The sequence below is a fragment of the Aquarana catesbeiana genome, linkage group LG12, assembly GCF_042186555.1.
Source record: "Aquarana catesbeiana isolate 2022-GZ linkage group LG12, ASM4218655v1, whole genome shotgun sequence".
Classification (NCBI taxonomy): Eukaryota; Metazoa; Chordata; class Amphibia; order Anura; family Ranidae; genus Aquarana; species Aquarana catesbeiana.
This window is the reverse complement of record NC_133335.1, coordinates 109,545,297-109,561,780: the sequence shown is the minus strand read 5'-3', so window position 1 is coordinate 109,561,780 and position 16,484 is coordinate 109,545,297. Positions and strand designations below refer to the sequence as shown.

The 16,484-nt window shown below is 42.9% G+C and overlaps 1 protein-coding gene across 2 annotated transcripts in view; it reads left to right on the top strand.

Moving 5' to 3' along the window:
* Nucleotides 1-16,484, top strand: part of CNTNAP1 (contactin associated protein 1) — a 668,106-nt gene that overhangs the window by 155,757 nt on the left and 495,865 nt on the right. For both annotated transcript variants that reach the window (XM_073608280.1, XM_073608279.1), the window contains exon 3: nucleotides 232-428. In XM_073608280.1, coding sequence (XP_073464381.1) covers nucleotides 232-428 — 197 coding nt within the window. The remainder of the gene's footprint in view (nucleotides 1-231; nucleotides 429-16,484) is intronic.

Genomic DNA, 16,484 nt, shown 5'->3' with positions numbered 1-16,484 from the left:
CCAGCTAGGTATGTATATTAAAGTAAGAGGAGACTCTGAAGTAGATGTAAAACATTCAAACAGGTATGAGTATCTGTAATTGTCAGGAATGGGCATGGCTTTTGACTAGACAAGTGGATGTCTGAGATGGGCTGGTCATCCTTTACTTTTTGTGATTTCCACAATTATAAATAGGTAGACAATGAATAGAAGAATCAATGAATACAATGAATGACATTTCTTTCATTACAGGAAGTAGTGGGTGGTCTCCTGCCCCTGGAGATAAACATCCTTGGCTTCAGATAGACTTGAAGAGGAAATATAAAATAATGGGAGTTGCCACTCAGGGAACCTATAACACTTATTACGATTGGGTGACCCGTTACATCTTGCTGTATGGGGACCGGCCAGACAGCTGGAAACCATTCTTTCAGCTGGGCACTAACTGGGTAAGTATCATTGTCTACATTTTACAATAAACATGTGCATTTAGTTCTAGTACAAAGTTGCCCATGTCAAGTGGAAATCCAGCCCAAACCTTTTTGGATAAAATGGGGATGGTTTAGAACTTCTTTGAGTTATTTTGTTTTTCATACTTCCATTGGGGATATTTCTCCTCACTTTCTGTACCACAAACACAAGAAAAAGTGAGAGAATATCCAATTAATTTTTTGCAGTTGCCAATAACGACAACTGTACATTTTTAGATCTCCCCAGGCTACCAGGACAGAGATTAGATTAGACTACAAATAGCAGTAAATATATAAATTGAATTTTGGAGAAAATGTTACGGCATCCCTGAAGAAAGTAAACAAAATAAATCTTTTTTTAAAACAATAGCTATATTATACAAGATTGTCATGAATCAAATTTCCAGGACTGCACTGAAAAACAATTAAAAGAAGAGGTACGTATATAGCTACAGCAAACCCAACTCATCAGTAGACAAACCATTAATGAAAACAAAATGGGTGTGTCATAGGATTCTTCTGTACACCAGGATAAAGTAAGCATATATCCTTGAGTCAAGCAAAGCAAAATGTGCACATAGCTATTGCTTATGTTTCCACAGTTATCAATTTGCATCCATTATTTCAAGATGTAGCAGACTTGATATGCTGTATATTCACGCTTATTGATAGCACATGCAAAGCAGACATATATAGTGTAGACAAACTACAACCAGAATAAAAGCACTCTCATATTATTGAGCAGTGAAGCACGTAATGCACATGTACTGTAATTTCTTGTTCATACATCACGGGACACAGAGCTCTATCAATTAGGGGTTAGATAGACACCATCAGGTGATTGGACACTGGCAAACCCTAATTACAAGGCGAGTTCCTCCCCTATATAACCCCTCCCATATGGAGAGTACCTCAGTTTTTTTCGCCAGTGTCTAATGTGGTTGGTCACGTTAAAGATGTGCTAAGAAGAAAGCTCTGTTTGATGGTCTCTGCGGGGGCCTAGGAGCTATACAAACGGATCCATGCCTCAGGCCAATAAAAACACCTAAGATGGATGGTACCCAGGCCTCGTGAAAGAAGAAACAAGGTTTTGCCTGTAATGTCTCTCTTTGAGGACTGGGCTCTGGGATCCAGCACTTTGGGGCACAAATTAAAAGTTGCACGAAAAGTTTCTGGCAGAGTCTTCTACAGGTCCAGGGAAGAGGATCCTGTAAGTAGGAACCTAGAACCCTGAAGGTTGGCACAACATTACCCGCCATGATGGGTGAAGGTTGGATCTGTCTGTTCTCAGCAGTCCTGTGGCAGGGATAAGGTAAGTGAAGACAATCCTAAGTATACACCTTATGGATTATCTTCTATGAGTAGTTTGCATGTCTTACCTGTTTTCCGCCACTAGAGGGAGTAAGAGACATACCTGGTGTTTACTTACATGCCTTCCAGGATACACGCTCAGTGAAGCTGGTCTGTGAAGCCGCTCACCTCCTCCGCTGCATGCTCTGCCACATGATTTTAAAAGGAGGGTCCACGAAGTCTAGAGGGTCCCACATAGTCCTCCAGTTGTCTCCTTTCTCCCCCTTCGCCCCTGACCGCCGCCATGTTGGTCCTACGTGCGCGCACAGGGGGCGCGCTTTTATGGTGGGTTCGGCGGGGAAGAGGGGGGTGTGGTTGCTAGCACCTTGCACGTGCGGTGTGCACGGCACATCAGTGCGCAGCGAGAGGCGGCTGTTTTTAAAAGCCCAGGACGCAAGAGCCCTGTAAGTGGTGGGACACAGAGCTGTGGGCAGTAAGCATCTCGGTGGGTTCGGATCCAGGCATATCTAAGACACCTACTCGGCATCAGGTTGTGCAGACTAAGCTAATAATAATATTGTAAGACTAGGCACAACAGTGATTGCATTTATACTAGTACCTCTGCTTTTGTCAGCTTAGGATTATGTCTTCCCATAAAAGGGCTTCAGGGGCAGGAAAAAAAGCCTAGATCTAAGGGTCCTATCCCCCCTTAAAGACTGGAGGCAGCCGCACAGGATGATCCATTGCCCCTGTCAGGCTTGCAGCCTCTCCCGACATTGCAGCCCCGCATAGGTCTTTTAAAGAGGGTTGTTTGCATTTGCAGTGTGTGGTGTACAGGAGAAGTTAGCTGCTTAAATCGCAGCATCCTGACAAGAGGGCGGAAATTGGGGTAGGTCCCCTTCCCCTGCCCTAAATCCTCAATCAAAAGGATCAACAACCTGATGATGAAAGATCACCATCAGGGGACAGGGAACAGGTGCAATCTGACGAGGCGGAGGTATCATAGGCCTCGCAAGCTCTGCAGTAGCTGCAATCTTTCACAAAAGATTCAGGCTGCGTATAACTTACCCTCAGCCTAGACGGCCGAAGCCTCTGTCTCCTACTTGGGTTTTTTTCTTAAATTCCCATAGGCTTCTTGTACCTTTCCAAGTCATCCATTACTACGAAGAGGTGTAGAACTTCCACAAGGTCCTCATGCAGGTGCTTGCTTACAAACTAGCCAAACGCACAACTGCTGAGATGCCTACGGCCACATCACCCTGAAAGCGCCCAATCTCGTCTGATCTCAGAGGCTAAGCACCCCCATTCCTGACTGTCCAGGCTGCTTGCTCGGATAAGGGTCTGGTATGGATTTGGGGGGGACCCCACGCCGTTTTTTCTGTGCAGGGGGTTCCCCTTAATATCCATACCAGACCGAAGGGCTTGGTATTGTCTGAGGGGGTTCCCCTTCATCCTCAGCACACAAGTCGCACCGCAAGTCGGATCATAATGATCCGACTTGCGGTGCGACTTCTATTCAAATCAATGGGTTCCCATAGGGAACCATTGATTATGAATAGAGGCAGAAACGCCGAACGAGGCTTAACGCTCTTTTTACAGCGTTAACCCTCGTTTAACAGCTTTTACCAGTGTCTGGCGTTTCCAGTACTGCTCTTGAATGCAAATTTCTGGCGTTCAGAAAAAAGCCCATAAACTCCACTGCTCATTAACCACTTGACAACTGGGCACTTAAACCCCCTTCCTAACCAGACCAATTTTCAGCTTTTGGTGCTCTCACATTTTGAATGACAATTACTCAGTCATGCAACACTGTATTTATATGAAATTTTTGTCCTTTTTTTCACACAAATGGAGCTTTCTTTTGGTGGTATTTAATCACCGCTGGGTTCTTTATTTTTTGCGCCGTAAAAGAAAAAAGACTGAAAAATCTGTAAAAAAATACATTTTTCTTCATTTCTGTTATAATATTTTGCAAATTAGTAATTTTTCTTCATATATTTTGGCCAAAATTTATACCGCTACATATCTTTGGTAAAATTAACCCAAATCGGTGGATATTATTTGGTCTTTGTGAAAGTTATAGAGTCCAAAAGCTATGGTACGAATATCTGAAAATTGATCACACCTGAAGTACTGAGGGCCTATCTAATTTCTTGAGACCCTAACATTCCAGAAAAGTACAAATACCCCCCAAATGACCCCTTTTTGGAAAGAAGACATTCCAAGGTATTTAGAAAGATGCATGGTGAGTTTTTTGAAGTTGTCATTTTTTCCCACAATTCTTTGCAAAATCAAGGTTTTTTTTTTACTTTTTTTTTTTTCCCACAAAATTGTCATATTAGCAGGTTATTTCTCACACACAGCATATGCATACCACAAATTACACCCCAAAACACATTCTGCTATTACTCCCGAGTACGGCGATACCACATGTGTGAGACTTTTACACAGCTTGGCCACATACAGAGGCCCAACATGCAGGGGAGCACCTTCAGGCGTTCTGGAGCACGCAGGCCAATTCTGACATTTCTCTCCTACATGTAAAAATCATCATTTATTAGCTAGAAAATTACATAGAACCCCAAAACATTATATATATGTTTTTTTAGCAAAGACCCTAGAGAATACAATGGCGGTCGTTGCAACTTTTTATCTCGCACGGTATTTGCGCAGCAATTTTTTTAACGCATTTTTTTTGGAAAAAAAAATGTTTTGTGCTTTACAAAAACCAAAACAGTAAAGTTAGCCTAATGTTTTTGCATAATGTGAAAGATGAAGTTACGCCGAGTAAATAGATACCCAACATGTCACCTTTCAAAATTGCACGCGCTTGTGGAATGGCGCCAAACTTTGCTACTCAAAAATCCCCATAGGCGACGCTTTAAAATTTTTTACTGGTTACATGTTTTGAGTTACAGAGGAGGTCTAGGGCCAAAATTATTGCTCTCGCTCTACCGATCGCAGCGATACCTCACATGTGTGGTTTGAACACCGTTTTCATATGTGGGCGGGACTTACGTATGCGTTCGCTTCTGCATGCGAGCACACAGGGACAGGGGCGCTTTAAAAAAATTTTTTTTTTTTTATTGTTCATTTTACTTTATTTATTTTAGTTTGATGCTTTTTTCCAAAAAAAAAAATTTTGGACCACTTTTATTCCTATTACAAGGAATATAAACATCCTTGTAATAGGAATATGGCATGACAGGTCCTCTTTACAGTGAGATATGGGGTCAATAAGACCCCACATCTCACCTCTAGGCTGGGAAGCCTGAAATAAAAAAAAAAAAAACGATCCTGGCTTCGATCGTAGCGGTGAGTCGGTAGAAGCGCGGGAGGGGGGGGACATCCCCTCTCGCCTCCCGTAAGAACGATCAAGCAGTGGAACAGCTGCTATGATCATTCTCATGGTGTAGGGAATCGCCGGCTGAAAAAGCTGATATCTGAATGATGCCTGTAGCTGCAACCATCATTCAGATATCCCCGCACAAAGTCAAGGACGTTGTATGACGGCCGGCGGGCGGGAAGTGGTTAAAACGCTTTTTTTTTTTTAACACAAAGTTGTCCATTTATACAATATTTCTACCACATAACATGTACATACCAAAAATGACACCCCAAAATAGATTCTCCTGCTCCTCCTGAGTACGACGATACCACATGTGTGAGACTTCCACAGCCTGGCCACATACAGAGGCCGAGTACAGCTGAGCATGGCTCAGCATGGCGGGGTATTGCAGAGTATGGCGGGGTATTGCGGAGTATAGCGGGGTATTGCGGGGTATGGCGGAGTATGGCGGGGGCATGGCAGAGTATGGCGGGGGCATGGCAGAGTATGGCGGGGGCATGGCAGAGTATGGCGGGGGCATGGCAGAGTATTGTGGGGGCATTGCAGAGTATTGTGGGGGCATTGCAGAGTATTGTGGGGGCATTGCAGAGTATTGCACAGCATTGCAGAGTATTGTGGGGGCATTGCAGAGTATTGCACAGCATTGCAGAGTATTGTGGGGGTATTGCAGAGTATTGCACAGCATTGCAGAGTATTGTGGGGGCATTGTAGAGTATTGTGGGGGCATTGCAGAGTATTGTGGGGGCATTGCAGAGTATTGCACAGCATTGCAGAGTATTGTGGGGGTATTGCAGAGTATTGCACAGCATTGCAGAGTATTGTGGGGGTATTGCAGAGTATTGCACAGCATTGCATAGTAGTAGGGATGGCTGAGCATGGATGGATGGATGGCTGGATGTCTCTGTGCAGCGCTGTGGGCACTACACATACAGCCCACAGTGCTGCAGCCATCCATCCATCTCCCTCTCCTCCACAGTGTACCGATCGGTACACAGGAGGGGAGGAGAGGAACCGGCGTCATCAGATGACGCCGGTCTGTTTACATGTGATCGCGCCGTCATTTGACGGCGCGATCACATGGTAAACGGCCGCGATCAGCGGCCATTTACCGGGATCCGTGATGCGCCGGGTCCTCTGGACCCGGCGGTCACGGATGTGTTCGGGTGCGCGCCCCAGGGGGCGCACGAGAGGGGAATTCTGGGAGGATGTCATAGTACGTCCTCCCAGAGTTATCCAACCGCCCTGCAGCCGTCATTCGGCTATGGGCCGGTTGGTAAGTGGTTAAAGCTAAAAAACGTCCATGTGTGCATGGACACATAGGCTAACATAGAGTGGAGTATATGGTTTAGTTTAGTTTATCAGCACCAGTGTGCATGGAGCCTTATAAGGCCATACCGTGTGTTATGTATGGCTTGCTGGCAGCAGAATGAGGGGTGTGATTTATGTTGAAGTGAGCGAGTTCACATTTTACATTTACAAGCCTAGTGTACCTCCCACATTCACTCCCATCCCAAGCATTCATGGGAAATGTAGTCTGATTACAGGTAGAGAGAGAGAAGAGGATATGATGCAATCACACTTCTAACACCTTCTCTTTGCAAGAATACAGACTGCATTTTTTTAAATCAGAAAACTGACTTCCTGAAAATTATATCAGTCATACAGTGGGGACGTAAAGTATTCAGACCCCCTTAAATTTCTCCCTCTTTGTTATATTGCAGCCATTTGCTGAAATCATTTAAGTTAATTTTTTTTTCCTCATTAATGTACACACAGCACCCCATATTGACAGAAAATCACAGAATTGTTGACATTTTTGCAGATTTATTAAAAAAGAAAAACTGAAATATCACATGGTCCTAAGTATTCAGATCATCCTTGAGATGGTTCTACACCTTCATTTGAGTCCAGCTGTGTTTGATTATACTGATTGGACTTGATTAGGAAAGCCACACACACCTGTCTATATAAGACCTTACAGCTCACAGTGCATGTTAGAGAAAATGAGAATCATGAGGTCAAAGGAACTGCCTGAAGAGCTCAGAGACAGAATTGTGGCAAGGCACAGATCTGGCCAAGGTTACAAAAATTCTACTGCACTTAAGGTTCCTAAGAGCACAGTGGCCTCATAATCCTTAAATGGAAGACGTTTGGGACGACCAGAACCCTTCCTACAGCTGGCCGTCCGGCCAAACTGAGCTATCGGGGGAGAAGTGCATTGGTGAGAGAGTTAAAGAACCCAAAGATCACTGTGGCTGAGCTCCAGAGATACAGTCGGGAGATGGGAGAAAGTTGTAGAAAGTCAACCATCACTGCAGCCCTCCACCAGTCGGGGCTTTAAGGCAGAGTGGCCTGACGGAAGCCGCTCCTCAGTGCAAGACACATGAAAGCCTGCATGGAGTTTGCTAAAAAACACCTGAAGGACTCCAAGATGGTGAGAAATAAGATTCTCTGGTCTGATGAGACCAAGATAGAAGTTTTTGGCCTTAATTCTAAGCGATATGTGTTGAGAAAACCAGGCCCTGCTCATCACCTGTCCAATACAGTCCCAACAGTGAAGCATGGTGGTGGCAGCATTATGCTGTGGGGATGTTTTTCAGCTGCAGGGACAGGACGACTGGTTGCAATCGAGGGAAAAATAAATGCGGCCAAGTACAGGGATATCCTGGACGAAAACCTTCTCCAGAGTACTCAGGACCTCAGACTGGGCCGAAGGTTTACCTTCCAACAAGACAATGACCCTAAGCACACAGCTAAAATAACAAAGGAGTGGCTTCATAACATGTCTGTGACTGTTCTTGAATGGCCCAGCCAGAGCCCTGACTTAAACCCAATTGAGCATCTCTGGGGAGACCTAAAAATGGCTGTCCACCAACATTTACCATCTAACCTGACAGAACTGGAGAGGATCCCCAAATCCAGGTGTGAAAAACTTGTTGCATCTTTCCCAAAAAGACTCATGGCTGTATTAGATCAAAAGGGTGCTTCTACTAAATACTGAGCAAAGGGTCTGAATACTTAGGACCATGTGATATTTCGAGTTTTTCTTTTTTAATAAATCTGCAAAAATGTCAACAATTCTGTGTTTTTCTGTCAATATGGGGTGTTGTGTGTACATTAATGAGGAAAAAAAAATTAACTTAAATGATTTCAGCAAATGGCTGCAATATAACAAAGAGGGAGAAATTTAAGGGGATCTGAATACTTTCCCTCCCCACTGTATAGAAATATCAGCAAGTTATCATAAGAACACTCAAGCAGATACATAAATCCATATTTATACACATACATCTAGGTATGCACAGACTATCGTAACAGGTGTTCAGCAGAACCATGCACATTTGAACAATATTGCATATATCTGATGTTTTGTATATAAAAACAAATAGAAATTTGCTGACTTATATAATAATCAACCTCAAGGGGAAGTGTGGTAAGTTGGTCAGCTCAATTCTAAAAGGAAAAGAAAAGTTTTGATCAAATTATTTATCCTATTGTTATAATGTTTACATCTTACCATTTACAAAATATTAAAAAAGAATGAGGCGGATTTGCTTCGTTGGGGTCCTATTCTGACCCCTCAGATGCAAAACCTTCCAAAATGATCGAAATGAAACAGCATCATTTAGGCCGGGGGGTCTAGTTGCGTGGAGGCGAAAGATCCATTTTTGTTCTCGTAATAGGATCTTGTTCCAATCGCCGCCACGCAAACCCGGGTGTACCTGGTCCAGGATCAAAAAGGACATTTTTGGAAAAATACCTGCATGTATGGCCGAGACATGTCTCCCTGACGGGAGGCTGGGGTTGCATGATTTCATGGAGGCTATATGACGATAAGCTCGCCTCCAAAATATAAAAATAAAAACATGCACAGTCGCATAATAGTAAATAGACCACGCCAGAAGTCCTACAATTAGCATAGTGCTTAGGTGCATATTTTTCCCCATTTTGGTAATTGTATATTCTGCTTGATGTTCATAAACTGGCAGTAGGCACACCCCCTGATTTTGAATGTTCCAAGATGCTTACAGGGATCTCGTTTGCCACCTCCCCCTGAATACTCACTCATCACCAATTGGTCCCTTAGTGATTTTGCTTGCTTGAAAGTAAAAGAAGGTTTATCTTGTACAAAAGGACCAATGGTGGGATCTAATTTCATAACATGCCAATATCTTTCAATGATATTTTTGATACTTATATGTTGGTTTGAAAATATGGTGATAATTCGGATTGGGTTGGTTTTATTTTTGGCAGACATGGGATTGTAAATAAGTTCGTGTCTAGTTTTAGAGCAGGCTCTTCTGAAGGCCTTCTTTAGACACATCTTAAGCCGCGCACACACGAGCGGAATGACCGACAGAAAAAGTCAGATGGAAGCTTTTCATTGTATATTCCGATCCTGTGTATGCCTCATCTGACTTTTTTTTTCGAAAATTCTGACAGACCTAGAAATAGAACATGTTCTAAATATTTCCGACGGAACCAATTCCTATCGGGAAAACCGCTCGTCTGTATGCTGTTCCGATGGACCAAAAACAACGCATGCTCTGAAGCAAGTACGAGACGGAAGCTATTGTCTACTGGCTATTGAACTTCCTTTTTCTAGTCCCATCGTACGTGCTGTACGTCACCGCGTTCTGGACGGTCGGACCTTGATCGGACTTTGGTTTGACCGTGTGTAGGCAAGACCGCTTGAATGGAATTCCGTCGGAGTTCCGTCAGAGAAACCTTCGGAGTTTATTCTGATGGCAAAACCGGTCGTGTGTACGTGGCATTAGAATACCTACATGCCAGGAGTCTCTCCATCAACGAATTGGCTTCTCGTTTGAAAACTTTTTCATTGCTGCAGTTTCTCCTGACATGTAGGTATTGCCTATAAGGAATTGAGCGGATTAGGGGTTTGGGGTGGAAGCTACTAGCATGTAGTATCGAGTTGCCAGATGTTGGCTTCCGATACAAGGAACTCGTCAGAAAACCGTCTTGGTCCTTTTGGATTGTCACATCCAAAAAAGTGATGTGACTGTCATGAAAGGTCATGGTAAAGGTAATATTGAACAAATTAATGTTTAATTCACCCAAAAAGTTTTGAAGGTTCTCTGGCGATCCATCCCAAACAAGCAGAATATCATCGATGTAGCAATACCATATCACCACACTCTCCGTGTATGGGCGCAGATGTTCAGATAGTGAAAGCATACGTTCCCATTCCCCTAGGTACAGGTTGGCATATGATGGGGCACAAGAAGTCCCCATCGCTACCCCCTGTACCTGGAGGAAAAAGCACCATTGAACGTGAAGTAGTTATGGTTCAATACTAAATCCAAAGCATCTACCAAAAATTGATTTTTCTTTTTCAGAAAATGGCTGTTTTGTGAAATAACATGCTGGATACATGTAAGCCCCTTGTCATGGGGTATTGAGCTATATAGGGCCTCTGCATCCAATGCCACAAGAAGAGATGTGGGCGGGACACACAGGCCATCAATGATCTGTAATAAGTGCATGGTGTCTTTTACATAGCTCGGTAGATTCAGCACATAAGCGCGTAGGTGGCCGTCTATAAACTGACTAGTTTTTGAGTTAGAGAGCCATTGCCAGATATTATTGGCTGGCCTGATGGTTGGTACATGTCTTTATGCAATTTGGTGAAGTCATAGTAGGTTGGAGTGAGAGGTAGAGTTGTCCTAACATAGTCCCATTTGGTAAGTAAGTTGGTAGTTTAAGACTCATCAATTAGCTTGTAGAATTCCCGATTGAATTTCTCAATCTTTGTTGACGTGATCCTACAATACCATTGTCTATTGGATAGAATTTTGTTGCAGATTTCCTCATAATGCCGTTATCCATGATAATGATATTTCCCCCTTTTTCAGAAGGTTTAATTGTGATAGAGGGGTTTGAGGCTAAAGATTTTAATGCTTCTCGTTCATTTACACTTAGGTTGTATTGCCTGTCATTTGTAGTATTGATTTTGCGAACTTCGCTACATGTCAATTTGACAAAGGCTAATACATTCTTGTATGGGTCCGCATTCTGCGGAAGAAAGGATGTTACACTCTCTTGATGTAGTAAGAGCAGTCAAGGTCTATCTGAAAGGGATTGCTCTGATACGAAAAGCTGATGCTTTGTTTGTGCTGCCAGAAGGTTCTAGAAAGGGCCAGGCAGCGTCGAAATCCACTATCTCTAAGTAGATTCGGCAGGTTATTGTTCAGGCTTATGGTTTAATTTGAGAGCGCACTCGATTAGAGCACTAAGTGCTTCATGGGCAGTGCTTTACCAGGCCTCCTTGGCTTAGATCTGCAAGCCTGCAACTTCGTCTTCCATCCATACATTCACCGAATTCTTTCGGGTGGATGTGAAAGAGCATGAGGATACCGCCTTCGGGCGCAGTGCTGCAGGCAACAGTATAGGTCCTCACGTCCGATGGCAATCTACTTTTTGATCTGTTTCTCCCTCCCCTTAATTTGGGCATTGCTCTGGGACATCCCACTAAGTAATTGATAGAGCCCTGTGTCCCGTGATGTATGAACAAGAAAATACAATTTTTAATACAGCTTACCTGTAAAATCCTTTTTTTTTGGGAGTACATCACGGGATACAGAGCTCCCACCCCTCTTCGGATTTATATACTGTATATACGTTGGGATACTTATTGCTTTGCTACAAAACTGAGGTACTCTCCATATGGGAGGGGTTATATAGGGGAGCAACTCCCTTGTAATTATGGTTTGCCAGTGTCCAATCACCTGATGGTGACTATCCTACTCACTAAGTAATTGATAGAGCTCTGTGTCCCGTGATGTACTCCCAAGAAAAGGATTTTACAGGTAAGCTGTATTAAGAATCCTATTTTTTTCAAACATCATGTAGTAACTTGAATAAAAGCCACTTTGTATCAATCACTTGGAGACATTTCAGTTTTTTGCGCATAAATGCTGGTACAATGCACATGCAAAGCATAGTCACAAAGCAAGTGAGGCAAAGCTGAATTCAAGCAAATTGCATCACAACATATAGTGACTACTACTCTGTCTATTATATTGGATAGCCTGGATTGTGGTACACATTCTTGCTCACTGATAGCACACAAAGAGTACAATTGCAAGGCAAACATGCAGATGTTTATAATAACTTTATGAAAAAAGGTTGCTTAATTAAACCTCAGTGAAGGTATAGTCCAGACATCATACAGGCCAAAGTTGTGACCTAATTTCAGCCAAAATGTTGGTAATTTAAATAGCTGTGGTTTGTGGTCAATTATGTATTAAATGTCACATCGAGGTCACTCAGTGCCCACAAGGTCACTAAGTGCCCACAGTGAAGATGCCAAACTGCCCCCCCCCCAAGGTGGAGTGGGGGATAGAGTTATTAGAGATGTGTTCAGTGCCAATATGTATGCACATTATAAAAGCGGTGCAGATTCTGTCCCACAGTATATTGTGAGGCTAACAGGGATGTCTCGGAGTTGGTGTAAGTAAAAAACATCCCTGTGTCAATAGTGTCACTGGACGTAAAAATGCAGCTGCATTGGTGGTGTTACTGGAAGAAAAAAAATGCCCCTGCATCAGTGATGTCCCTGTAAGAAAAAAATTACCCTGCGTCGGTGGTGTCACTGGAAGGAAAGAATGTCCTTGTATAAATGGTGTCACTGTAAGGAAAAAAAATGTCCCTGCATCCGTGGTATTACTGGAAGTATATAATGCCCATGTGTCATTGGTGTCACAGGAAGAAAAAAATGCTTGTGCCTTGATGTTGGTACTAGAAGTAAAAAAAAAACACCCCTGCATAAGTGGTCTCACCGGAAGTGAAAATGTCTCAATGGTGGGGTCACTGGAAGACAAATATGCTCCATGTCGGTGGGGTCATTGGAAGTAAAAATATTGCTGCATCGGTGGGGTCACTGAAAGCTAAAAATGTACTTGTGTCCATGGTGTCACTGGAAGGATAACTGCCCCTGTGTTGGTGGTGTCAATGGAACAAAATGAGGTCTCTACATCGATGTTGTCATTGGAGGGAAAAAAATGTCCCTTTGTCAGTTGTATAATTGAAATGTCCATGTATCAGGGGTGTCACTGGACGAAAGAGTCTGGAAGTAAGAAAATGCCACTGCATCAGTGGTATCCCTGGAAGGAAAAAAAATTCCATACCTCAGTAAAGCCACTGGCAGGAAAAAATGCTTTGCCTTCATGGTGTCATGAGAAGGAAAAAATTCTGCCGGTATCGCTGGAAATAAAAAAAAGCCCTTGCATTGCTTGTGTAATTGGAAGAAAAAATTCCCCTGCATCCATGGTGTCACTGGAAGTAAAAATGCCTGGCATCGGTGGTGTAACTGGAGAAGAAAATGCCCTTGTGCTGGTGGTGTATCTGGTAGAAAAAAAATGCACCTGTGTCTGAGGTGGACTGCTTTGGCATTGATGTCAGTGAGATGAAGGGGGAGTGGGGGGAGGGGTCTCCATAGAGTGTATTTACCTAGGGGGCCCTGTGTGGCTCAAGGGGAGGGAGCAATGGCACAGCATGGGAGGGGCCACAGGGATGGTTGCCCTGGGCGCAATAATCTTAGGAGTGCCAACCCTACTATGTATCATATTTATAGTACTGTGCAAATGTTGCACACGTTGTCTACTTGCACAAAGTCAGGGATTTTGTAGGACTAGTTAGGTGTATGATTAACCAATTATACTAAGCAGTTGCTGAAACATTAACTGAAATAGAAAAACAGCTTAGTAGAAGGCTTCAAACTGGAACACCCAAATTCTGCTACTAAGATGAGGTAGTGGAAGACCGTTTTATGTTAAAGGTCATACACCAATGCAAGACTGAGCACAGCAACAAGAGACATGATACTAGATTGGAAATTTGTCTGGACCAATGGTGTCCTCAATGAAGAGGAATACAAGTTGATACTTATCCATCATGCCATACCATGAGGGAGGTGTGTGATTGTCCCCAAATGTATTCTGCAGCAGGACAACCCCAAACATACAGCCAATGTCATTAAGAACTGTCTTAGGCAGCTCCAGAGTCCGATTCGTTGTCAGTCGCAGTGGTGGCACACCGATTCATGCCTCTGTCATGGCAAATCATTTCATTCATTTTACTGTCACGTACCACGCTCCGATTCGAATCCAGTCGCATTCGTGATGCGCCGATTTGTTCCGGCGTGCCCCATTTGTTTGGCCTCATTTCAGTACATGCTCCAAAGACCGGTTCATTGTCAGTCGCAGCCGCGGCACAAGCGACTCGTGCCTCTGTCATGGCAAATCATTTCACTCATTTCACTGTCACGTACCATGCTCCGATTCAAATACAGTAGTATCCGAGATGCACCGATTCGTCCCGGCGCGCCCCAGTTGTCTTGACCTCATTTCATTCTGTGCTCCACAGTCCGACTCATTGTTTGTCGCAGTTGCGGCATACCGATTCGTGCCTATATCATGGCAAAACATTTCACTCATTTCATTTCACACACTTGTCGCTTGAGTCGGATCCACTCAAACCAATAATGCATCGGGTACTTTTTGAGTCACCCCCGTTGAATCTGTAATTAGAGCCAACAATGTGCCACAAAGAATAGATAGTGGTTTAAAAAACAAATCAATATTTAATCCCCAGATTTCCAAATAACATTTTATTGAGGTGTTTAAGCATATGGTCTTGAAAGACATTGAAGAACTCCCCTTAAAAAAGAGAGTTAACCCAGACTATATCAAAGAAGGAGTGAGATCCCTTGAAGATAAGAAAAACATCATCATTCAACCAGCGGATAAGAGAGGAGGGGTAGTTGTGATGGATAAAGCTTTTTACCATAATCAGCAGATGGAACTGCTGGGAGATCGAGATACCTATAAGACATTGGTATGTGATCCAACAGAGATATACAAAACACAACTGAACTCATTGGTTGAATGGGGTTATCGCACTAATGCCTTAAATTTAAAAGAAAAAAGATATTTTGTCCCTTCTGCATGTAGCATCCCGGTAGTTTATACGTTACCGAAAATCCATAAAAACATACACCACCAGCACGACCAATTGTCAATGGAATTGGGTCAATAACTGCGAAATTGGGAGAGTATTTGGATAGATTCCTCCAACCAAGTGTTAAAATCACAAGGGCCTACTTAAAAGACACGTCAGACCTCTTACAACGATTGAAGAGAGTGGAAATTAATCCCGACTCTGAAACATATTTAGTGACTGCTGACGTGTCGTCGTATATCATTATACAACATGAGGATTCCTCACTGGCATTGAATTGGGCGTTGAGTAGGAAGGATGATATCCCACACATGCAAAAACAGTTTTTGGGACATGTTTTAGACTTTTGCATGTCTCACAACTATTTTTGGTATAACGTTTTTTTCTTTTCACAGCAGGTTGGCGTGGCTATGGGGGCAAAATTTGCCCCTAGCCTAGCCAACCTGTTTATGGCGGAGTGGGAGGACAGGCATGTTTTCAGTAGACAGAAACCCCAATTGAGGTTCTACTGCAGGTTCATAGACGATCTCCTATTTATTTTGGAAGGATTGAGAAAATCTGTGGTGGAATTTTTTGGGATTTCTGAATAACAACTCCAATAACACAGACTTGACTATCAAATTCGTGACAGAACTGTTAACTTTCTTGATGTGACCATTTAAAAGAAACTTAATGGGTTAAGTACTAGGGTTTACTTTAAACCCACAGATCGAAATAGCTACTTATTGATCAAGAGTGGACATCATCCTGCTTGGATTAAAAATATCCCTAAAGGACAAATGCTTAGAGTACGGCGAAATTTCACCAAACAGGAGGATTATCATGTACAAGCTAATATATTGAAAGAGAAATTTATACAGAAGGGATATCGAGAAGACAATCTTAAGGAAATAATACAGGAAGTAGCTAATATTCCGAGACCAATGCTTCAAGAAGAAAGAAGTCTTAGGATTAACTAATCAACACCAATGGGGATTTGTAACAGGCTTTCATTTTCAGTATAGAGAAATTTTAAACAATTTTTAGAAAACACTGGCACATTTTAAGTAGAGACAGACATCTGGGGGAGGTTCTACGGAAACAACCAAAATTTATATACAGGCCCCTAGTTTTGGGGATCAGGTGATAAGAAAATTTCTGGATCCGCCTGGTCATCAAACAATAAAAAATTGATTTAAAAGGGTTCTACCCATGCAGAAAATGCATATGCTGTAGAACGGTGAAGGTGAACAATAGGGGTATGTCTAGAGTCACCAATCAAGAAACCTTTGAACCTTGTGCATCTGTTATGGTGTCCCTGCGGATTGCTCTATGTGGGGAGAACAAAAAGATTGCTAAAGGTTCGCATTGCTGAACATTTGACAAACATTAAGAATGGATTCAAATACCACCGTGTGTCATTACACTAGGGATAAACA